This window comes from Camelus ferus, chromosome 4, assembly GCF_009834535.1.
Source record: "Camelus ferus isolate YT-003-E chromosome 4, BCGSAC_Cfer_1.0, whole genome shotgun sequence".
Taxonomy (NCBI): domain Eukaryota; kingdom Metazoa; phylum Chordata; class Mammalia; order Artiodactyla; family Camelidae; genus Camelus; species Camelus ferus.
The window spans coordinates 12,942,132-12,966,819 of NC_045699.1; the positions used below are offsets into that span (position 1 = coordinate 12,942,132).

At 36.8% G+C, this 24,688-nt stretch overlaps 1 protein-coding gene and 1 long non-coding RNA gene across 3 annotated transcripts in view; one reads left to right on the forward strand and one right to left on the reverse strand.

Annotated features, from left to right (window-relative positions):
• Positions 1-1,605: 1,605 nt before the first annotated feature.
• On the forward strand, positions 1,606-23,699 carry C9orf72 (C9orf72-SMCR8 complex subunit). 2 transcript variants are annotated; one of them, XM_014563648.2, is made up of 12 exons: positions 2,123-2,141; positions 3,659-3,759; positions 6,446-6,933; positions 8,069-8,128; positions 11,220-11,315; positions 12,076-12,140; positions 13,564-13,636; positions 15,426-15,542; positions 17,381-17,616; positions 20,620-20,677; positions 21,682-21,791; positions 21,897-23,699. In XM_014563648.2, exons 3-12 carry the CDS (start codon positions 6,490-6,492, stop codon positions 22,081-22,083), a joined length of 1,446 nt encoding a protein of 481 aa, XP_014419134.1. In that variant the 5' UTR covers positions 2,123-2,141; positions 3,659-3,759; positions 6,446-6,489; the 3' UTR covers positions 22,084-23,699. The 2 variants fall into 2 exon arrangements, with proteins under 2 accessions (XP_032334996.1, XP_014419134.1); XM_032479105.1 differs by lacking the exons at positions 2,123-2,141; positions 3,659-3,759 and adding an exon at positions 1,606-1,705.
• LOC116663359 overlaps positions 3,252-24,688 on the reverse strand; it is a 35,305-nt gene continuing 13,868 nt past the window's right edge. The window contains exon 3 of the long non-coding RNA XR_004319621.1: positions 3,252-3,373. This is a non-coding gene — a long non-coding RNA (uncharacterized LOC116663359). The remainder of the gene's footprint in view (positions 3,374-24,688) is intronic.

The following is a 24,688-nucleotide window of genomic DNA, read 5'->3' on the forward strand; positions in this document are numbered from 1 at the left end:
CATACCTTAACATTACCAACTTGGGTCCTTGGACCCTTTAATCAATAGAAATTGGTAAGAGGCCAGTGGAGAAATTCCAGGCAAGGTTTTATTGTGACTCATGCTGCAACATGAGGGAACAAAAACAAGTAACAGGTTCCCTTGCTCGCTCCCTGAGGAGGGCAGGCTGGTTCCTTAAACGGGGTGAGGTTGAGGGCAGATCTGAGGTTGAGGGCAGATCGACTGACAGGGCTGGAGGGGTGGCTTAGGTTGTTGACTCAACCCCTTGTGGATGCAGGGATCACGCCCATGTACCCTTCTTTTGCTCCAGGCACCTCAGAAGTAACAGTTGGTTTTTGTCCCTTTTGTATTTTATTGTTCATAATTCGCCCCTACTGCATATGCGTGCAGTTATTTTTAGTTTCTTTGTATTCTGTTGCTGGAAGAGACTCATTTGTCCAGGTGTAAGCACTGTGGTAAAGGGTCCCAGGTCTCAGCCTGTCTCATGAAGATTAAGCATAATTCTTCATGTAGGCTGAGAAGCACAGTACCAAAGACACAGTAGGAACTAGATAAATGATAGCCTTTTTTGGCATTATGACATAAGCATAGAGAATGGGTAAGGGGTCTATTTCTGCAGAGGGTATAAGTTGGAGTCATTTTGTGTATTTCTTCCTCTGTGAATGATAAAGATGTGCTATATGATTTTTAAAGATGAAAAATGTTAAGTGCCATTTATCTGTAGCAAATAAGCTGAATGTACACACTTGTAGACCAAAAGCCTGATTTAACTCCAGGTTTAAAAAACTTTACAGCACGTCGTAGAACAATAAAGTACATTTTCAAAGGTTAAAAAACCCAACTCACCCACATTGTGAAACTATCAAACAGGATGTTTAAAGGTGTGAAAATCATGCTCGGGAAAATGATTACACGTAAAGAAGACAAAACTGTTGTGACTACGTACAGTGGGAAAGGAAATTACCTCACCAGACTTGGGCTGAAGTTACAGTGTACTAAATTTTGTCAGAAGGAAAAAAAAAATCCATTCATTCGTCAAGTATTTGTTGAGCGCCCACTACCTGCCAAGCACAAACAAAACCATTCACAACCACCAATTCTGCTTTGCTTTCTCCGGGCCCAGCAGCCTGCCCCGTTAAGAACCGTACCATCTCGGTCAACAACTTTCCGCTGACAAGATTCCGGAGCGCGCCATTGAGCAACTCGGCCCCGCCCCCCTTGCACAAGCCACGCGTATTTACGTAACCTCAATTCGAAAACGTCAACACGTACCTACGGTATCCCACGAAGAAATGGCGGTGCTGCAACAGTGACTAGTTCCGCCCTCGTGAAAGATGGCGCTTGATGCGTCAGCCATCCCTACTAGCCCCAGGCTCCTTTCTACTGGGGGCGAATCCTGGAGACAGCAGTGGGTGTGTGTTGAGGTGCTGTGTGGTTTTGTTTTTCCCGCCCTTTCTCCTCTCTCCGTGCTCTCACACTATTTGCTGAGGGTGAAAGAGGAGACACAGGATAAAATTTAACCAGAAGAAGCGCACGACGAAGGAAATGACCGCGGCGAGAAGTGGGTTCGGGGGCGGTGGCGCTCGCTGGGGCCGGGCCCGGGGGCGTGGCTAGAGCCGCGGGGGCGGGGCTGCGGTTGCGGTCCGTGTGCCCCCGGCGGCGCGGCGGCGGTGGCGGCGGCAGCGGCGCAGGCGGCGGCGAGTGGGTGAGTGAGAAGCCCCGGTGTAGGGGGCTGTTTGGGGTCGGAGTGTCGGGACCGCGCTGGGGCGGCGGTGGAAGCTCTCCCCTGGGCTAAGCTCGGCTGGTCCTCTCTTTGCCCCTCTCTTCTCTGACCAACAGCCGACATCGGGTGTTCCAGCCCGGCGACTAGTGAAGTTGCCTGCATCCGGGCCCCCTGCTCCCCGGCAGCGCGGTGCAGACACAGGGGAATGGGGATCGGGCCCCTTTCCCGCTTTCGCGCCCGCAGTTCCCGAGCCGGCTTCTTCCCGGGGACCCGCCGTGAGACCCTGAGGGACCCGTCAGAGCCCCTGTGCTGTGGGCTCGAGGGCGAGGAGCCTCGGGCACCGAGAGGCCTGGCCGGGGGAAAGCCAGGGGGCGGGCGGCGCGCGGCTGCTCCGGACCGAGTCGGAGTCCGAGACGCGGTAAAGAGTGTAGGGCGGGGTGGGGGTAATATTACACGCCTGCGGAGTTTGAAGTTTCTAAGGATTGCTGATGTCTTGTAAATTTGGGCGGCAGTTCTGTACTGGGTTTTGCTCCCATACTGTTTGGCACGACCTGCTTACTTCACTTCTCCGAGGTTACACAGACTTACTTAAAGGAAGTGACTAGTATGACTTGGGCATCAGTCTTGATTGATGATATCGGTCGCAGAAAGAAGTGCACTGATTACGCGTCTGCGGTATCCACACAGGGTCAGACTGGCCCCGAGGAACTCCACCAGGCTTCTCTATTCAGAAGAGAGGGAGTTCATGTACTTGCCGCAGAGAGAGATGGCCCTTTCGGCCCCGGGGGACTCTACCAGGCTTCTCTATTCAGGAGACAGGGAGGTCATGCACTTGCCGCAGAGAGAGATGGCCCTTTCAGAAACAATGGAGATTGTTAGGCTCTAATAAAAACAGTCTGGTTGTGGCCGTGGATAATTTTCGATTTAAACTTTTCTCATCTCTCATGTGATGCGAAGCAAGAAGACACAATACATGTGGCAATTTAATTTGTACAGAGAAACTGGAAAATACTGCTATATACCATCTTTCTCAGACTTCGGAAAACTTTTAACATGATGGAAACATCACAGAAGCAAGAATATAGTATATGGGAAATTAATAATATGGAGTCAATACTCGAAATATGATGGTGTTATAGCAGTCTAGGAAAGTCCAGAATCAGCTGGAAACTACCTCATGATGACGGTACTCTTTATACATGAGACAAAAACGGGAGAAATGATAAACCACATTGCGATCGTGCACTTAGCCAGCACTAACCTGCTCCAGGAAACAATTACATAGGGGCTAAAATTTGGAATCTTTTTTTCCCTTATAAAGTTGATGAAATAGTCTCTTTATTTGGCTCTGTTAGCAGTCCAGATTTTGCTTTCAGACAAAGAACTAAAAAGCCAGAGACGCCTCTCTTTTAAGCCCGCCCTTAGGCTCTATTTTAATTCAGTTCTAAGGAGCAGTAGGTCAGCCTGCCTATTACCTGAGAAACTGCAGCTGTGAGAGATGGTCTGATAGTGAGATCATCAACTTTACCTCTGAGTCTTGGAAAGTGTTGCAAACTGTCTGATGTTACAGGCACTTCACTGTCAATAAAGTTGGTCTGGGCAGCTGTTGTTTTGGAAGGTGGGCTGGTTTCAGATTCTGCTTCTCTTAGGCTGGGAGAAAAGAAACAGAAAACATGATTACAAGAAGTGTGGGCCTTTTGACTGGTTGAATTCTGATTTACAACAGCAGTGGACCAACCAGCTTTCTAAATATCAATCAGAGAAGACATGGCTGATTTTTAGAAAAGGTTTGAGAAAAAGCAAAACTTCAAACCTACTTCTGTGCTAATAGTTTTAATAGATGATAATTAATATAATCTTTATGTCTGCATATGTTGGATTATTTTCAGAAAGTGTATTGGGTACATCCTCATGAACCCTGTTCTTTGTTTACAGGAGTGTGGCAAGCCACTATGTCACCCAATTTGGATCCTGGCTTCCCTCAAAGACTCTTACGGCTTTTGTTTGATAACCCTCTGGTGTAGCCAGCACTGCATGTAAATAAGAAATGTAGATAAAAGACTCTTGGTCTTGAACTGATTTTTTTGAGCCATGTTTGTATGTATGGTTTTTCTTTACCATAGATGATGACTTGAAGTGTTGGTAAACTCATTTTTACTACTTTCCTAACTATACTGCTCTGTGATGTTTCATTTCTCAGGTTATTTCTTTTGGCAAGATTTAAAGCTAAAAAGTTCAACATAATCCTTGTCCCTTATTTTCTTTCTAATGATACAAGCAGTGAGATTGAATGTATTTAGTAGGTCTATAATAATTGGATTTTCACAATCAGGTAAAAAGTTTTCCCATAATCTAACCAGATTTTGCTCCAGGGCTCAATTCTGGTTAAGGATGTTTTTTATTTTCAATGTAATGATGAAATGTTTGAGTTGCAATATTGCCTTTATGGTTATTCACCTTTTTTATCTAAAAAGGAAGAACAAAAGAAGAATAGTTTACAATATAATTGTATGGCTCCATGTTTATTTCATTCATCTCCTTCGCCTCCAGTTTGCTGTTGTTAATGATAAGAGCATCATTACAATTTCAGTTCAAATTATAGTTCTATACTCTGTCATTGTAAATTGACTGTTTAAATTGTATCCGTAACAGTGGATTATTTAAATCAAGCTATACAGTTTATACCCCGTGTAGTCTCTTAAGTCTGTTAAATTGATATAACACATTAAAAAAAGTGGATATTCTCTAAATGAGTTTCTGAAATTAAAAATACACACATAAAAACTGTCTTTTGTGTTAAACCATTTCTGTACATACTTACGACAAAGCATTTTGCCAAGCACTGTGTACCTATTCTTGACATTATGATAAAAGTGCTATGCAGTACTCTAAAATTAGAGTATTTTTTCTGCTTTTCATTAGTCTCTGAACTCTCTTGCAAGACGTAGTTGGAATTCTTTAAGTAAAAGGATTGACTTTGACATGAAATTAGTTATAGGTCAAATGTTATCTCCCAAAGCAATCATACAGGCAAAGATAGGTATATCATGGTTCATGTATGAACTGCTACCCTTTACCATTATGATGAATAGATTCCACAATTTTAGACTTGCTTAACTGAAATTGGCTTTTTTTTTTTTTCATTTTTGGTGTTTGGATGCAAGTATTCAATTTTAATGTTAGGCAAGAATGATTCATTTTACATTTTTTTCTTTTTTTTACCCAAATTTTATTATGAAAAATTTCAAACATAAAGTTGAAAAATTGTTATTACTATTTTACTATACTTGCTTTATCTATCCATTTACCCATTTATCATTTTTTAAATTCATTTTACATTAATATCACATTGAATATACACTTTCAGAATGATACGCTGGGGTGGGTTAAGATATACAAGAGACTTGGATTCTAGCCTGGCTCAGTGACCTTGGGCAATTCACTCTTCTCTGTTTTCTCAGCTGATTGAAAGGTTGAAAGATCCCATTCAGTTGAAAGGTTGAAAGGGCCCATTCAATCGTTTAGTTCTCTACATGTTTTAAATAGCTAAAACTTTTTTGCTTTAGCCCTTTAGAATAGAACTCTCTTTGTAATGACTAAATGCTCCACTGCTTTCTTGAATAGTATATTAAATGTATTTCTCCATCGTTTTAACACCAGTATTGGGCTTTAGTACCCTGATGCCCAAAGAGTGTGTTAAGAATAATTGAGTGCATGGAGGACTTTTTGCTCATTTTCTGTTATGGTTCTAGATTGTTGTGTTCTTGCAATCTTTTGTCTTTCTTTTTTTTCCCTCCTCTTAGTGGCTTTTAAGGTTTTCTACTGTCAAGTGTGAACTGCCATAACAAAGTACCACAAACTGGGTGATGCAAAACAACAAAACTGTTTTCCCTCTCATTTCTGGAAGTCGGAAGTCTGAAACACGATGACAGCAGGGACGTGCTCCTCTAATGGCTCTGTGGAACAATCCTTCCTTGCTCTTCTTTGCTTCTGATAGTTGCTAGCAGCCCTTCACATTCCTTGGCTTATAGCTGCATCACTTCAATTTCTGCCTTGCTCTTCACATGGCCCTGTTTTCCCTGTATCTTTTTGTCTCCAAATCTTTCTCTCTTTATGACGATTTCAGTCATTGGATTAGGACCCACCCTAAACCAGTATGACCCCATCTTACCTTGATTATACCTATTTCCAAATAAGGTCACATTCACAGATATAGGGGGTTAGGACTTGAACATATATTTTGTGGAGGACACCATTCAGCCCACAGCAAGTGCCATGGTCTCTAGCTGAGCCCTCCCCGTTCCAAATTTGCTTCTCTTTAGTTCCTATGGTTTAGGAACCAAAATACCCAATCATATGAGAATTGCATATAGACTGGATATTTAGAAACAGTGAGGCTCTATTGTATGAGTTTTAGTATATAATATTTCATATTAATGTTCAGAGGCTTTTTTAAAGATCATCATTATTTTGGAGTTCCAAGTTTGTGCCCTGAATATCAGTGACAAGTTACTATGTATTGTAAGATTTCTCATCATATCAACAAACACTTACTGTGCACCTGCCATGCTAGTTTAATGTCTATTTCCTGGTAGGAGACATGCTTCCAAATCTTTTTGACCGAAGAGAAGGAAACCGTATATGCCTAAAGCTTTTGAATTTTTGATGGATGACTTTTTAAATTGCTGAGCCTAATCATTGGTTGTGTATGTCATTGTTTAGATATCCTTGGAGCTTTTGGATAATGTGACAATTGGGATGCAGTGATGTCGACTCTCTGTCCACCACCATCTCCAGCTGTTGCCAAGACAGAGATTGCTTTAAGTGGTGAATCACCTTTATTAGCAGCTACCTTCGCTTACTGGGACAATATTCTTGGCCCTAGAGTAAGGCACATTTGGGCCCCGAAGACAGAACAGTTACTCCTCAGCGATGGAGAAATAACATTTCTTGCCAACCATACCCTAAATGGAGAGATCCTTCGAAATGCGGAGAGCGGGGCTATAGACGTAAAGTTTTTTGTCTTGTCTGAAAAAGGAGTAATTATCGTTTCGTTAATCTTCGATGGAAACTGGAACGGGGATAGGAGCACATACGGACTATCCATTATACTTCCACAGACAGAACTTAGCTTCTACCTCCCACTTCACAGAGTGTGTGTGGACAGATTAACACACATCATCCGGAAAGGCAGGATATGGATGCACAAGGTGAGTGGTTTTGAGCTTATTGAGCATGCTCACCTTGCCCCTGAAAATTTATCTTCCGATGCATTTATATTTAATTTTTTAAAATTATGTGCAATTAACTCAAATAGTAGCTATTATTTGCTTCTACTCTATCAGGTACAGATAGATCTAGTCTGATATCTGTGGTCTTTGTAATAACCCTGGAAGCTAGGCAATGACAGCTCCACATTGCAAATAGAAAGCTAAAACTTAGAGAAAGTAAGAAACATAATAAGTCTTAGAGTGTGGATTTGTCTTGGGAAACTTTGACTCTCAAAGCTTTTTCTTTCTGCATTGCATGACCGTGTCTTTCCCTTAACACTGTGTGTGGGTCTAAGCAGTTCAGAACAATTGTTGGGTAAGCCTTTGACCATATAGCCTTTGGTCCCTTTAACTTCTTTGCTAAGTTCCCAAATTGGTAAAATGAAGAAATTGGACCAAATGGTTTTTGGGAGATAATTCCTTTTAATTTTGCAGATTGAGCTAAGGAAATTATTGTTATCCCCTAAATCCTGTACTTTAATATATAGTAATATTTATATTTCCACATATTGTAATTTTGGCAGAAGAGAAGAACAAATTTAATTTTCCTTTCTGCTTTGCAGTTTGATACTAAAATGGAAGTCCATTAAAGCATTATTAATTTTATAAGGCTTTTACCAGATAGTAAGGAAAAATAGTATCTTTTAAAAGAAGAGTTTTTCTGCCTTGTTTGAAAGCTTGTCTCCTTATCTCTCACATGTTCATGAAAATCATTTGAAATCTGGAAGCCACATTCCCTAGATTGCTTTTGATCTTATGTAATTTGGAAAGTGCCAATCATTAGTTTCCTTTGTGAAACTATGCAGATGTTACATTGACTGTTTTCTGCCAAATTATCTGTTTTAACTGTGGACGAAAAGGGCGTTTTTATTTTATTTAATATTGTCTATGAGAGCATGGATTTGTTGGGTTAATCCTCCCCCACCTTTTTTTTCCTACCCTTAAGTGGAAAGTATTTTTCCCATGAAGTAAATTACCCAAGAAGATGCCTGCCATTTAACTTGTGTGGTGAAAAAGAAACAAGTACCAAAATGTGGTAGTTTTTTTTAACTTTAATGAATTTTCTCTTGCTCAGGAAAGGCAAGAAAATTTCCAGAAGATAGTCTTAGAAGGCACAGAGAGAATGGAAGATCAGGTAAGGTGCAGATTGCATATTATCAGACACCACCAAACCCATGGCCTATGTCTCTATAAAGCTAAGGACTGCTCCTGTTAAGGCCTTGAAGACATATTTGTTTGACAGAGTGAGCCTGAACACGAACAGAGCCTTTATGAGATACATGGAATAAACTGGATGAAAATTTCCATATCTTAGACCTAAAAGACTTAAATAAATAAAGGATTTTGGTAATTGCATCTATGAATTAATATTTTGCTACTTTTTTTTCTGTTTGCATAGACTAAGTTTTGGATAACTTGTTCACAGTAAAAATTAAAAACTCTAAATGAGATTTTCTTTAAGGTATTGCTTCTCAAACATTTCCACAGAAGTAGTTGTAACAGGAGGAGAGTGAGTACCCTAAAGTATCTGGGGGTGCAGGCACAGCTCTAAGCATAATATTTCTTTGAAGTCTCATGCTGTATCTTTAAAACTCATGCAATTTACATTTTATTCTGTGATTTATCTATTTGGTTTAATATTACAATTTGCAGGTGATATTCCTCACCCATCAAATCTCCAGATAAAAGTATGCTGTTTTTCCCATGTCTTGGAACATCCTTGGGGAGCAGGCACTAGATTTTGAGAAGCATCATTGCAAGAGTATGGTTTCTCTTATGGAAATTAACTGCAAAGCATTTCAACCTAGAGCAGGGAAATTCCGAAGGGGAATCCCCAGTGGAGAAAGCGAGTTCTTTGCTGTTACTCTCATGGCCTCTGGCCACCCTCATTGCTCCTCTGTTGAAACTCCAATCTAAACAAGCCTTTTCCCTGGTTCTCCTTAGCATGCCTGAGACAAATGGTACTTTAAACAATGACTTATTCTAAAATGTTGTCAAAATAGAGGAACATAAACAAGGAAACTACAAAACCCTATCACACAACCTTCTTTATAATACTGTTATGTTTGTGCTTTTGTAAATAACTTTTACAAAAATCAAAAGGAGGCAATTTGGGGGAAATGTTTGCCTTTACTCAGAGAAGCCAGGCTTTCACTTGCTGGTCAGTAAGCAGGGTGCCAAGGAACAGGGTGACTTTCACTAACCTCTTGACATAACTGCTAGTTACGGAGTAATTAGTAGAGTTATCTCAAGATAAGAAAATCTAGGACCCAGGAAAATTCTACTTTTGCAGGGATTTTTTTTTTTCAAACTAGAAACCTATACTTATAAAGTTTACCACCTAACATTTAAGGTTTTTTTCTCTTTTAATGAAGGGCTCTTTCTGAAAATGTTATCCTACCTTTTTAGTCAGGAGGAAAGTATACTTGGACAAACTGGAGGTCTTTAAAGGAGAAACATTCTCCTGCTGAGAAGTTCAAGTTGGAGACGTCCAAGGAGGAAAAAACAGAAGGAATTTTCTTTTAGAGCCTCTTCTGTGTTCAGCCTTGTGGGATTTTTTTCTTGTTGTTGTTAAGCCTCAATGAGGATATCCACTTGTATGGTGATAAATGTCTGAGACGCAGCGTATGACATACTATGTATGTCTAAACCCAAGGGAAGGTATTTTCCCATAACTATCCTTTCTAAAAAGGAGTTGCCTGCTAATTGAGTTCTTGCAAATCTCACATCACATGCTTGCATTGACTTTATTGTGAATAAATAGTTTGGAGACGACACATTAGTCTGAAACAACTTTTAATCAGTGCTAGTTTTGGATGCTTATATATAGCTATCATCTGATAAAAATCATTTTACAAGAAAGCAAACTTAACACAGCTTCAGTCATTAATCTTCTTGAATTGCATGTGTTGATTGTTGCAATTGTAAACAAATATTTAAAAATTACTTTAAAAAGCAGAAACAATGAATGGTTTTATGTTTGCAAGTGACTACAGGATGAATTTTTTAAAAATAGTGAAACTTCCTGTGTCATGCACGGGGGCCTATGACTTAGGATAAAATTTCCAGAGACAGCATCACATTTAAATTCTGAAGCAGCTTACCTAATCAGGGGTTCTGAAAACAGAGTTAGGTCACTCAAAAAAAGGGCTGACCATAGCAATGACCGAGGATACACGTAAAGAGTTTGAATAAAATCATTTCGTAAAATGTGAGTGGGGGGAAAAAAGACTATTATTAGACTGATCTTAAATAACATGTGATTTTAAAAACATGTTTAGGGGGAGGATATAGCTCAGTAGGAGAGTGCGTACCTAGAATGCAAAGGTCCTGGGTTCAATCCCCAGTACCTCCATTGAAAAATAATTAATAAAAACCTAATCCTCCCCAAAATAAAACATAAAATAAAAAATAATAAATGAATAAAAATTGTAAAAAAAAAAATCATGTTTCGCTAAAAGTTGATAGGCATATGACGATTTCATCTGCCTCTCTAAAAGTTTGCATATTCAGGATGGGCACAACATTTTGGAGGAGTGGTGGTGGCAGTGAATAAATTGAAGGAGCACCCATATTTGAGACACTTTACATGTGTGATGCTCTCTAGTGAGTTTTCAGTGTCATTCTGGAAACTACGGATTTCCAAATTACAGTTTTGAGATGTAGTAAGTAGTAGTGTTCTCTTGAAAGAACCCTAAAGGAAACTTGTCTATTTTATTGATTGTTGACAATATATGTGATGACTTTGATTTGCATTTGGGTAGATTATCCCTTAGATAAATGTAGAGATTGATCCAAGCTTTACTACTGAGTTATTTGCTAAGGATTGCAGTCTTTCTATGCTTGGCTTTCCTCATTTTTAAATATAAAATGCATCAGTGACCTTTGATTAACAGGAGTTCTTCTACATCAAATAAAATTTCAAAGGAGAGCCTTTCTAAATTTGGCATGGTGACTTAATTATTGCATGTAGATGATAAACCAATGACTCCATTCTGACCAAAGAAAATTGTTCCTGGAAGAATAAAAATGAGTTTTAATTAGCATGTAGATCCTTTAGAAACAAATGTTTGGGAGTAGTAGACTTGTTTGGGGCTATGTTTGAACAAGTTATCAAGCATTTCTATCAAAGGGTATTATTATTTGCTTTCAGTTTTTAATTTTTTATTGCCCAGTTTATCCTCTACTGTGTGATTTTCTTCACCTCATTTTACTTTTTTGTGCAGGGTCAGAGTATTATTCCAATGCTTACTGGAGAAGTAATTCCTGTGATGGAGCTACTTTCATCTATGAAATCACACAGTGTTCCTGAAGAAATAGATGTAAGTTCTTGCTTGTAATATTAAGTAGGAGCAGGGCACCCTTTCTCAATTCCCTTGAATTCTATTACTATAATGTATATTAGTAATGTTCTAATTTTAGTAATATACTTTTTTTGTCATACATACTATTCATATGAATTATTAGCCACTTTCATAGAAACACTTAAAATCCTGAATGTTATGGCCAAACAGAGGCTTTTTTGATCAGTAATAGTAATGTGATAAAATTAAATGTATTTAGCCAATTTCCCCACTTTTGTATTTCCTGGAAGTGGGAGCATTTCAGACCTTACAGAATCAATCAGTATTTAACGCAGTACTTTCTGTAACAAAGCAGTGTACAAATCAGTGGCTGCTAACGGAATTTACTTATCTTCACTTACCTGGTTTCCTTGCTCATTCATTGGTTGAGGACATTAGGAATTACACACTATGCATGTGTAGAGAAATCCTTGAGGCAGCTCTTTTTGTTGTTTCCTGACTTGGTCATTAAGGTTTGTCCCCTGATTGTGACAGCTCAGAAGAGGAAGCTGCGCTTGTAAAAAGTGATTGCTTAACTTGTCCAACCAGCTTTCACATCATCTGTTCTGAAAGTTTATAGTAGTGCACACAGATTGTTTTATGGGGATTCAGAATGGTCAGAAATGAGGGCAGTGTGTTATACTGAACCTGGACTCCAGAAAACTTGTGTATTTAAAGTGTTATTTCAGCGCTATATTATAGTCAGAATAAATTTTTTTTTCTTTTTGGTGCATTTTAGATAGCTGATACCGTTCTTAATGATGATGACATTGGTGATAGCTGTCACGAAGGCTTTCTTCTCAAGTAAGAATTTTGTTTCTTTTCATAAAAGCTGGATGAAGGAGATCCAAATCTTATGCTCACCTATGAGAAGATTTGTGAGGAAGAAAACAGTAATAGAATGCCTCCCTAGGTTATTCTAGGGTCAGCATTGCATATTTGAACTGTTGCTTCGCTTTATGTTACTTCTTCACTTACTCCATGTCTGTAATATATTTAAAGTTAGTCTTTTTAATTTTTAAAGAAGCTGAGTTTCTGTAGCACCCAGACAAGAATTTTTGGTCCCTTTTTTGGTTCTGATTTCTTGTTTTTCTTCTCATTAAAGCTGAAACTAAGAACCGTTCCAAATTAAGTTGCATTCTGGATGGACTTATTTAGGCCTAGAAAGGAAAATTATTCATATCTGTACTGATCCTTTCCATGTTACAGTAGATTTTAGTATTTAAGAATGTGAGCTCTAAAGCCAGACTTCCTGGATGACTGCTATGTAACCCTGGGCAAGCTACCTGAAATCCCTGTGCCTCCGTTTCCTTACCTGGACAAAGGGAATAATGATAATACCTCCTTCATAGGATTATTATAAGCATAGAGTGAGATAAATCATAGTAAGCACTTCGAACAGTGCATGGCACATATAAGCACATGATAAATGGCTGATAGCTAGCATTTTCTATATATATTTCTTCTAGAAAAATGATAATAATAGTAATAATGGCCAATATTTATTTAGTTCCTATGTGTCAGTCCCTTAATGAAATGCTCTATGTATATAATCTCATTTTCTACTTTAGGGTTTCTTTACAATTACAGATTATCATAAAATTTTATTTTAAAAAATAAAGAGTGAAAGGAAAAAATACTTGCTTTTATGTCTACAGTCTTCTCCTTTAGGTTCATGATGGAATCTCAGAGACGTGAGTGTATTTAGTCTCGAAGTCTTACATGGCTTAAATCAGAAGGTCTTTAGTCCTGATTCTGTTGGTGTCAGCCATTCATAATGCTATTTTTAATCCCATTTGACTTTAAGATTTTTGGTTTTTGGTGGGGGAAGTAATTAGGTTTACTTCTTTATTTATTCTTAGAGGAAGTACTGGGGATTGAACTCAGGACCTCAGGCATGCTAAGCATGTGCTCTACCACTTGAGCTATACCCTCCCCCCACATATGACTTTAAATAAATCACTTAACCTCTCTACACCTCAGTTTCTTCCACTACAAAATGGTGATGTTGTGCTAACTGCATTGTATTATGGTTCAGGTAGAATCTGTGAAGGCCATGTGGTAGAAAATGCAATGTACTATGGAGATAAAAGATGACATTATAATCATAGCTTTGGTGTTCATCACGTAAAACTATTCAAGCTCACTTGTCTTTAGTTTAGTTTAGTTTAGTTTGTGAAATTGTTTTACAGCCAATGTTTTTAATCTTTTTTTCTTCAATTTACAGTGCCATCAGCTCACACTTGCAGACCTGTGGCTGTTCTGTTGTAGTAGGGAGCAGTGCAGAGAAAGTAAATAAGGTAATTTATTTTATAACCCAGCAAATGATCTGGCTTTTTAATACTGCTAACATATCACGGATTGTAATTTAAAAGGTTAAGTTGGTAAGTCAACTATATTTTAATTAAAAAAATACATCTTTTCCAAAAAAAAACCAAAGGTTAGGCTGCAGTCAAGATGATCTACTAATACAAGAAGGCAATATAGTCTGACTAAATTACTGTGACATCCTGTGGCAAAAATTGGTGTAAAGTAAACTGTTTGAATAGGAAGTCATTCATCAGTTTCATTTTGATAATTCATATATATCATTATTAGTATTATATAAATAATTTTGAGAATATTTTAAAATCAGATTTTTAAAACAACATTTGTCTTCTATTTCCTGATGTTATCTTTAATAAATATGAAGATAGCCTCTGGTACTAATTCCAGAGAAATGGTATCTGATCATTCATCTTGATTTCATTCTCTTGCTTTCCTTCCTAAATCTATTCCTTTCAGGGGCCTATTGCTACTAACCGGTCAGTGGCATTTCTGACCATTTCCTTTAGTGCTACATGAGTTAATAAAGATAATAAACAGCTACCTTTCCAAGCATTAGGTAATAAACTAAGAGATTATGTACTTTTCTTCACTGACCATTAATTAGAGATAAGGGCACGTATCTATCAATTTAAGCAAACCTAATTTTTGTTGTTAAGTTTTACACAGGAAGTGTGTTAGGAATGATCATTTACTTCACAAATATATTTGTATTTTTTTCTGTAATAAGCTACCCTGTATACTTCCATAACCTTTGATTTACCAAAATTATCTCTCTTACAGCCACTTATGAGAGATTAGGTTACCTCTATTACTACATTACACCTAGTGATTTATTATTGTTTCTATTATCCCAAGAAGGCAGCTTTCAATTTGTGTCCTCCAAAGCATTCTGGTTCCACGGGGACTTTCTAGTTGCTTCTCGGGGAGGAAGAAAGTCTCCGTGGTTGGGGCTCTGTGTTTTAAAACATTTTTCTCATCCTACTTCCTATTCTGGCTCAATAGCTCTCTTGTATCTTTGTAATTTGAGAAAAAGGTTGCCATCACTAGTTTGAAACACTGCTTTAATATGAAAAGCCTGAATGTAGTCTGAATTCCAGGCTAGATAGATGGCTTTTTATTTTTCCTAATGGAGCTGTGATCAAATCCTGTTAGAATCATAGGTTTCTAAACCCCAACCAATTGCTTACTTATTTTAAATTAAATTTGATAGAATTGATTCTCGTTCTATTGAAAAATTTGGCCTTTCTTTGATAGTCATCATAATGGGATTTCACATGCAGAGCTATTAAACAGCAGCCATAATTCTGCCTAATTTAATTGCTTTTAGTTTTCTTGTCCAAATTATTTGCTTATTTGAAACATACTTGCTGCTGGATGGAGATGCAATCAATCATTAGAAAGATTGTTCTTTCCCAATATAAGACTAAGATATGGAATAAGGGTACCATGGACAAATAAACTTGAGGAAGTCTGTATATTGTATCAGTACCTGGAGAGTCACAATATGTATTCAAATGGTAAAGGTTTTGAGATACTATACAGTACATTTATTAGCATTTCCCAAACTTATTTGACCACAGAATGCCTATTTTAAGCAATAGCTGTTTATATCCCATAGACTATTCCAAATGACTAAGGAATACTTATTTCTCAGAATAGATTTTGACAAGAACAATTGAAATTTCTATTCAGGTATCTTTCATAAGCAGACCAGTGGCTTTTTTACTTCATATTTTAATGCTAAAATATTTTCATTTACAGATTGTAAGAACATTATGCCTTTTTCTGACTCCAGCAGAGAGAAAATGCTCCAGGTTATGTGAAGCAGAATCATCATTTAAATACGAGTCAGGGCTGTTTGTACAAGGCCTACTAAAGGTATAGTTTCCAGTTATCACCAGTGAAACCAATTTTTTAAAATCATTTTTGAGGCTTTTTATAAATGTATTTTGAATATTAGCATTTAATGCATCTCATGTTTATATGCCAAGGATCAGATTTCCTTTACACAGGTCTGAGCATGGAGTCTATGTCTAATGAATTTGTAGTTAGTATCAGTGAAACATCACGGAATAGCTTTCTTTGTGTTTCTCTTTGGTTTCTAGTAGCTGTCTGTCTGGCCTCAGGATTAGTTTTTCAATATGTGCTTGAATCAGGTTGTGCAATAAGGGGACATTTCTTTTTTTAATTAAACAGATTTGAAGTTTTGTGTTACCATTTTATGTTTATGTACTGTATTCATTTATTGAAAATAAAATTTTGAGCTGCTTCCTGTCTTAAAAAGTATATAGGATTTGAAGATGCCTATATATATAGTGAAAAAATTATGTTATATTTTTCCTTTATTTGCTTGGATCTGCTTTTCAAGGAGCTAAATAGATAAATATCAATCAGCAACTATTTTCAATAATTATAGGGAATAGTTATTCACTTCATTGAATCTATTACGAATGTTTCAATTATAGTCAAAACTGTGAAGAAGTAGGTTTCCAAATGGTTATGTGATTCATAGTGAATGCTTTCTTGAGGATGTAGGCATAGCAAAATGAAAGAAAAGGTATAAAAAATTGTTGCAAATAAAAATGATATTCAGCTTTTGCATTTTCAATAATGTGTATGCTATGAGCTCAGAATACTAGTATTTAAATACAGAAATGGCTTAAGGGAAACTCATTGCTGATTTAAGTTGTGCAAATCTGAAACCCAGAACTTCTCCTATCAAAGGCATAATAAGCTACTTAGTACTTTTATTTCCCCAATACTGCCTCATTTAATTGTATAATTTTATCCGTAAAAGGGACCTAAACCAAATGCATAGCAGAAAACTTGAAACTAAAATGAAAAAATATCTGTTAAGAGTTTTCCATACAAGTATACATTGTATAGCCTTCCAAAAAATATTTTGACATTATATATCAAAAGTCTTAAAACTGTTTCAAGATTTAACCTACTATTTCTACTTCTGGGAATCCATCCTAAGGAAGTAATTATGTATGGCAAAAGATTTACTTATAAATATGATTATCGCAGTAGTACAAGTGAAAAATTGAAAATAGCCTCTGTCTGTTGTTCACTGCACATACCACGTGCCTCACACACAGGACGTCCTTGTTATATGACCATTCGCTACCCGCCTGACTCTACCTGGAAAGAAGTACGTTTTCTTACTTATTATAAAAATACATATTCATTGAGATTTAGCAGAACATATGAATAATCAAGAAGAACATAAAAAGTCACTTGTAATCTCATAATCCAGTGAATAACCCCTGTTAATATTTGGCATGTATCATTCTGGTCCTCTTTTCTTATGTTGGTATTTTTTCATATCTTACTCTCCCCTCCACCCCCCCCCCAAAAAAAGTTGGATTATACTCTGCATGTTTTAACCTCCTTTTTTCATAATATATTGTGAACATCTTTCAATATCAACACATAAACATTGGCAGCTTAATTTTTAGCAGCTAATTAAGAAACCATTTTTATTTACTTAATCACTTATCTTTCTGGATGCTTAAGCTGTTGCTGGCGTTCTACTGTTTAAACCAGTGCTGTAGGGCAAACGTCACTCCAGTTTGGCACACAATCATGATTGATTTCCTAGGATAAATTTCTAGAACTCGATTTGCTAAATCCAAGCCAGTTTTTTTAATTAGAAGAAACTCCTTCCTATCTGTTGGCATATAAGACAGTACATTTTCTTTCCATTGTGACAGGATTCCACTGGAAGCTTTGTGCTGCCCTTCCGGCAAGTCATGTACGCTCCCTACCCCACCACACACATAGATGTGGACGTCAACACCGTCAAGCAGATGCCACCCTGTCACGAGCATATTTATAATCAGCGTAGATACATGAGGTCTGAGCTGGCAGCATTCTGGAGAGCCACATCAGAAGAAGATGTGGCTCAGGACACCGTCATCTACACAGACGAGAGCTTCACTCCCGATTTGTATGTTGTGCCCTATCTTTTGATATTCTCATTAAGCAATATTATGAAATTGTATCTGTTTTTTAATTTTATTTTTTATTGACGTGTAGTTGATTTACAGTGTTAGTTTCAGGCATACAGCAAAGCCATTCAGTCATACATATACATACATATATATTTTTTCTTTTCAGGTTCTTTTCCATTATATGCCGATATAAGAAACTGAGTATAGTTCCCTGTGCTATATAACAGGGCTTGTTTATCTATGAAATTGTATCTTTTATGAGTACAAACGAAACAAGGCAATGTTTAAAAGGAAAGAAATATTACTAGGAGAATTATGTTTGAAGAAATAGTTGGTTAATCAAGCATTTTTTTCCTGTTTCCTTTTCTTAATATAATTGTGTTTCCCATAAGATAGGTTAGGATAGTCCTTAAAAATAAGTATTTAAGTATTTATTTAACAAATGTATATTGAGCCCCTAGGCACAGTACTAGGTACTGAGGTTAATAGTGGCCAACCAGACAGCCCCAGCCCCTCCTCACTTGGCTTTTAGATTAGTATATAAGAATTATTAAAAGGCTTATTAACTAAACCAAAGAAATAATTCTGAGTTATTTTTTCCTTGATGTAGAAATATAAAATATAGCAAAACTGTCAAAATATATTAATAGAGCTTTCTATTATATTTGCATTTTATTGTTACTCATTTCTTACCATAAAGTCTGATTAGTAAATTCACAAGATAAAAACTAATGATAATAAAATGTTGAATGGGGACCCAATTAGAAAAAACATTTTTGATAACTCTGAATTATAAAACACTCAAAAGATGGTCTGAAATCAGAAAAAGAATTGTAGTAAACTATTATGGTTCTTTTTCATCAGTTTAAAGTGCCTGGTATATAGGGTATCCTCAAGAAGTGTTAACTAGTATAATCCAGGTTTGAGTGTATAAAGCAGCAGTAAAACTGGAGCAAGCAACCCTGTCCTGTGTCTTTAAGAAGACTTTTGAGCTGAGGCAACAGACATATGAAGCATCAGTAGTCAGACAGAAGGTGCTGTCCAAAAGCACAGCAGAGGAACACCATGTCCAAGGCATCCCCGGCCTCAGTGGCTCTGGATGCAAGAAAGATGGCTTCACTAAGACCCAGCTTTTCCCAGCTCCCCAGTGTTCTTGGTGGTTCCTTACAGAGTTTTAGGGGGATTGGCTTAGAAAACAAATTGGTCAAAATAACAATTCCAGGTCACTAAGTTTTCACACATAGGTAATTTTGGTAAATGTGTCAAAATTGTGAAAATTAGTATGAGCTTTTAAACATTTTCTTCTTTCCTAAAGTATTGTGTTTTTTGTTTTTTGGTTTTTTTTTTTTCAATTTTTTGATTGGTTGCTGGAGAGCTCTTTTGAGGGGAATTTAGTGAACTTTAGAATGGGTCTACAACCATCTTGTATTTTTTAGAGGAGATACATGTATACTTTTATCGCTTCTTACTCATTTCAGCCAGTTCTGTTTGCTTCACTAATTTGACTGTGATTAGCCAGCTTTTCTTGCTTTGCTGATCATAACAAAAAAAATGCCATGAATTTTTAAAGTTTGTTTCCAGCTCTAAGTAAATTTTCTAAACAGAAATTGTCCCAAAATATTTTCAACCACTAGATTGTGTATTATTAACTTTTATGTTTTATAGACAAATTTTAGTTTTGTTTTTTTAAATAGTATTGCTTATTTTTAAGATATTTTAAATTTTAACTTCTAAAAATAATTTCCCTAACTGCCAAAATATGAAAATTCCGCTGCTAGAAATATTCTTTTTTGACACTTTGCTTTGTCTAATTCGCTTATGACCAAGACAATCAATTTATGAAACAGGTATATTCAGAACACTAGACTTAAATAGTTGAATTCTCTCTCCAAAGTCAGAGAATAGGTGCTGTCAGTGCCCATACTGGCCACCAGTTGGATAGCCAGTAATCATAAAATGCTGGGTTTTTCCCACTCTGGGTTTCCTTCTTATGTAGTAGGGTACACCCATCTCTTAAAACTAGGAAATTTTAGGTACTTCCTATTGACCTCCGCACACACACCTCTTTCCCTGACACTCCTGCCAGTTGTATGATGATCCCTACTATTTTCAGTCTTTCTTTTCAGTTAAAAATTGCTTACCTTCCTAAATGTTACATTACCCCTCTGACTTGAGTATAATCTAGGATCCTAGTAATTCCTTAGGGAAGTAGAAGGCGAGGAGAGGAGAGGAAAAAGAGAAAAGGTCAAAGGGGGTCGGGACCTGGGAAGGGAACCTTTTTTTTTTTTTTTAAGCACCTACTATATCCTAGGTTGTGTGGTAGATGCACATTATCTCAAATGTGAATTACAGCTTAACTTCTTATTCTGATCATTGCCAATTTAGCCAACATTTTCTTGGGTAGCTGATTCATGTTACTTGCCAGATGATGGGCTTGTGGACGCAAACCCAGTGGGCAAGATGTTGCAGATAACCATCTGGGTGTGTTCCTTAATCTCACTTGAGTGTTTCTTAGCATTCCTCCTTTTTACCTTTTTTCTTCCTAAACTGCTTATTAGAAGTCATTAGTACATGAAGTTAATCTTTTATATTGTTTTGGTTTTTGGTGGTAATAGTGTGTGTTTATTTTTGTTGTTGTTGTTTTACGTTTTTGAGATGCCAGGAATTGATAATTGTATTTATTAATAGCCTAAGGCTCTCAATAGTTTTTTATAAGGTCAGGGCACTAATATACATTGGTATTTACATACAGACCCTTCCTGGAACTGCTTATACTATTTAAGAGACAAATTACATTGTAGCCTGACGAACTCTTATAAGAGACCAATGTATCCTTGAGTTAAAATGTAATACATATTTTATATCCAAATACACACATCTAATTCTTACAAATATGTTTATAATCCCATTTGTAAGAATTTACTGTATCGGCTGGCGTGAGAGACTGTGGAAAGTAGCATTGTATAGCCATTTCAACATCTGGCCTGTTTTCTTCATAGGAATATTTTTCAAGATGTCTTACACAGAGATACTCTAGTAAAAGCCTTCCTGGATCAGGTAAATATTAAACCTGAGATTGTCAGAGTGAATGATACGATGTGTTTTCTTTTTTAATATATCCCACAATGCCTGTACTATATATAGAATTTCACATTAAGTCCTTTTGTAATGTCTCTGGTCTTTCTAAAGTGTCAAAATTATTTTTCTTCTGAATTATACAGAGGAGTAGCCTGTACATTAACAATTGAAGATGCAGCATCCCCCAGTTCAAATGTTTTCATTTTAAGCACTAACTTATAACCCAAGAGTGTTTTCTTTTGGTAAAGAGGGGTATGTGTACAAATTTTTTTTGCCTTAATTGTTCCAAACATGTCTTTAAATTTTATTTAAATGATAGCATCCTTATTGTCTCATTCCTTTAAAAAGATCTATAGATTTTTGAAGAAAATTATAGATTATATGGGTCTTATTTCTTCGTATAACAGAGTTTTCTTATAATACCACTCTGGGGATCAGGCCAGGAAACAGTGTAGCTTTGAAATAAGATCTTTAGATTAACTAGAAGTTTGGGATCAAGGTCTGTGTGGTCTGTGACATTGCAAAGGTCAAGAATAATTGGTAATCATGTAATTCAGTGCTCCCCAAGCAGAAATAAAATCGTCTGACCATTCCACATGTACCCCACCCCCCAACATAGAAAACTATGAATATCTCAAAACCAGAGTCTAAGCCTGGCTCAGCTTCTGGGAGCTCTAATTTTATTTGAAGATGTGGGCAGAAAGAAGTCTAGTATCCCAACTGGAGGTAACTTATATCGGGATTTTTAATAATAAAATAAATATGGACCTAGTCGAAGGTAGAATGAAAATTTGAGTCCATTCTTAAAATAGAACTATCAGATTGCTCCCAGACCTGGTCTGTCAGGGCGCGTCTGTGGAAAGGATCGAGGGTCACTGCTCTAACGTGGATATCTGCCAGGCGCTGTCAACACTCAGACAGAAACACACTGTCCAAGTACAACAGGAGCAGGTTATTTGTTTAAACGTTTCATCTTCCTGCAGGTCTTCCATTTGAAACCTGGTTTATCTCTCAGGAGTACTTTCCTTGCACAGTTTCTGCTCGTCCTTCACAGAAAAGCCTTGACGCTAATAAAATACATAGAAGATGATACGTAAGTCAGACTCCTCAACGGGAGAAAAACCCCCTACATTGTTTTTGGTTTTGTTCCCTTTGGACATTTTCTGTATCACAATTTCTTTTTTATTATTATGTGTAGGCAGAAGGGGAAAAAGCCCTTTAAATCGCTGCGGAACCTGAAGATAGACCTTGATTTAACAGCAGAGGGCGACCTGAACATAATAATGGCTCTAGCTGAGAAAATCAAACCAGGCCTCCACTCGTTTATCTTTGGAAGACCCTTCTATACTAGTGTACAGGAACGAGATGTCCTGATGACTTTTTAAGTGTGTAACTTGTTCAGCGCATTTTGTCACATCATCATTGCCGCTACAGTAGCTCAGTGGTGTTGGGAAACATAAATCCCTAGAGTCCTACTCGGCACTGGCAGTTGGTTAGTTACACTACAGTTGTCACCAAGAGTCTGTAAGGGGATGTCAGGTGCATTGTTACAGCAGGTGCACCTTTTCTTGGATGTGCTCTCTTGGGATACAGGCTTATGTTTACAATTATAATAAATATTATTGCTATCTGTTAATGATGTAGGGTATAAACTTGACCACAACTACTGTTTTTTTGAAACTTAGGATTCACGGTTTACATGTATCTAAGTAAAATCTGTGTTAGCTTTCACAGAGGTAATACTATTTGACTTTCCATCTCTTGGTGTTTCTTGGTATGTGGGATTACTATAATACTTTCACAATCAGCTGAAAATTAGAGCATCAGAATCATTTCAGTTCCACAAAAGGAAGTTGGCTTGGACATAGGTTAAGTTTTAGAAAGAAAATGTTTATCAAGTAGATGTTTTATTGAAATTAATGATTAGATCCTACTTTGCAGACAGTCTTTCGGATTCAGTCAGTGTAGAAATGTCAGACAGGATAGAGTCTTGATGATGGTGAACCACAGTCAGAGTTTTTCTTTGTGTGTTGAGCTCTGTCAAAGAATATTTAGAAAATTGGATGTTATGTTTCAGTAGTTATTGCCAACTTTTTAAATTAATTTCCATTATTTTTGAGCCAAATTGAAATGAGTACCTCCTGTGCCTTTTTTTTTCCCTTGGAAAATAGAATTGCTTGGAAGAAGTGCAGGTTTCACTTGTCAGTCATTTTTATCTTGTTTTCCTCTTGTATAATCTTACTCTGATTTAGCAATCAGTATAACTCCGAGATTTTTAAATGCAATAGAGAAATACTGACTAGTTAGATTTTTTTTTTTTTCAGGAACAAGAATAGTATCTTCTTCCTTAAACTTCTGCCCATATTTTTGAAGTTGTTGCCATGTCTCTTTGCCTGCATCATGTGAGGACTAGCAGGAGAAAGTTTATTGATGTGCTGTTTTTCTAGGTGCTACTTTGGCAGAACTAAGTGGTCAATTTCTTTTCTTAATGTGTTTGGACCATCTTGCTAGCTATAAAATAACCAATTAACATAATTCTGTGCTAGAAGAGTGTTGACATAATAGTACACACGAGCATAAAAAATATTTTTATTTAAAACTGTGAAAGCAACATAAAAGGGAAAAATATTTATAAGAAAGGGATAAAAGTGATGGAGCCCATCTGCCCAGGCTCACTAGATTTAACGAAAACCAACATAGGTCCTGATAGCCTTTAACATCACTAATTAGAAAGGTGTCCCAATTTTTAGACACATACTCAACTAGATGATGGATGCTCTGTGGCTCAGTCATGAAAATTACAGATTGCACCTTGTACCCCTTCTTCAATGCTATTTACATGATGGATTATTTAAGTGCTAATTATTTTGTTTTGCTCATTTATTATACTGTTATATAGGATGCAAGTTGTATAGGGAAATAAGTTATTAAAAGCATGTGTGCACATTGTTATATATCTTCTCCTAGATGGAGAATTTTGAATAAAATATCTTTGAAATTTTGTGTCTTTCACTTACTTATTCAGAAAAGCGGTGCTATGATATTGAAAGACTGATTGGCTTCCTGCTCAGCTGACCGTCATGTTGGATCTAAATGATTTTTTAAATTGATTTTCTCTTTTGAAAAAAAAATATTTAAAAGTTCTCTATGATGCTGGAATCTTACACATATTTTTTTAAAAGGCTGTCTACTTAACTCCCAGAATTGCATGTTGATTTTTTTGTTTATATGTTAATATTTCAGATGAAAGATAATGCTTCAGTAAATTATTTTATTTAAATTACTGCTATAATAATATTAATACAACCTAAGCTGAAGTTACTCCTTCCAGGTCCCCAGTAGAGGTGTCCAAAATGAAAGTGCAAGGAATCTAAACCTTTTAATCTGGAAAACAAATAAGGTTGGTATTTTTATTCCAGTGGGGGGAAAAAAACTAATTCATAAATATGACAGTTGAGTTGAAAGATTTCCATAGAAAAAAACTGATTCATTGCATTGATAAGTTTCTCAAAGAAAAAACCCAAACTTCATATAATGCTAGGAAATAAAGATGAGCAGTTACTCCTATGGTCTGTTTCTGTAATGCTTCAGGTCAAACAGGAAGACAGTGAATGTTTCTCTTCTCTAATACTGTTTTGCTTTTGACATGGAATTGCACAAATTGATATTTTTCCTGTGATCTTCAGGGTATAAACAAAGTACCAAAAATTGTTAACTACCCCTACTTAACACACACTACCCACTGGACTTTCTGAATCTCTCATCATCAGTATGAGGCATGTATTTTTATTTCCATTTTACAAATGAGGAAACTAAAGCTTAAGGAAGTACAAAGATCCATGATCACTCAGCTTGTTAAGCTGAATTTCATCCCAAAGTTACAGGAGCTGTCATGTGGCACAGCACCTGGTACAGTCCCTCCATGTAGCAGGTACTCAGTGTTGCTGAATTAGAGGGACACACTCCAGTGCCCAAGTGTGAGTCCCTGCT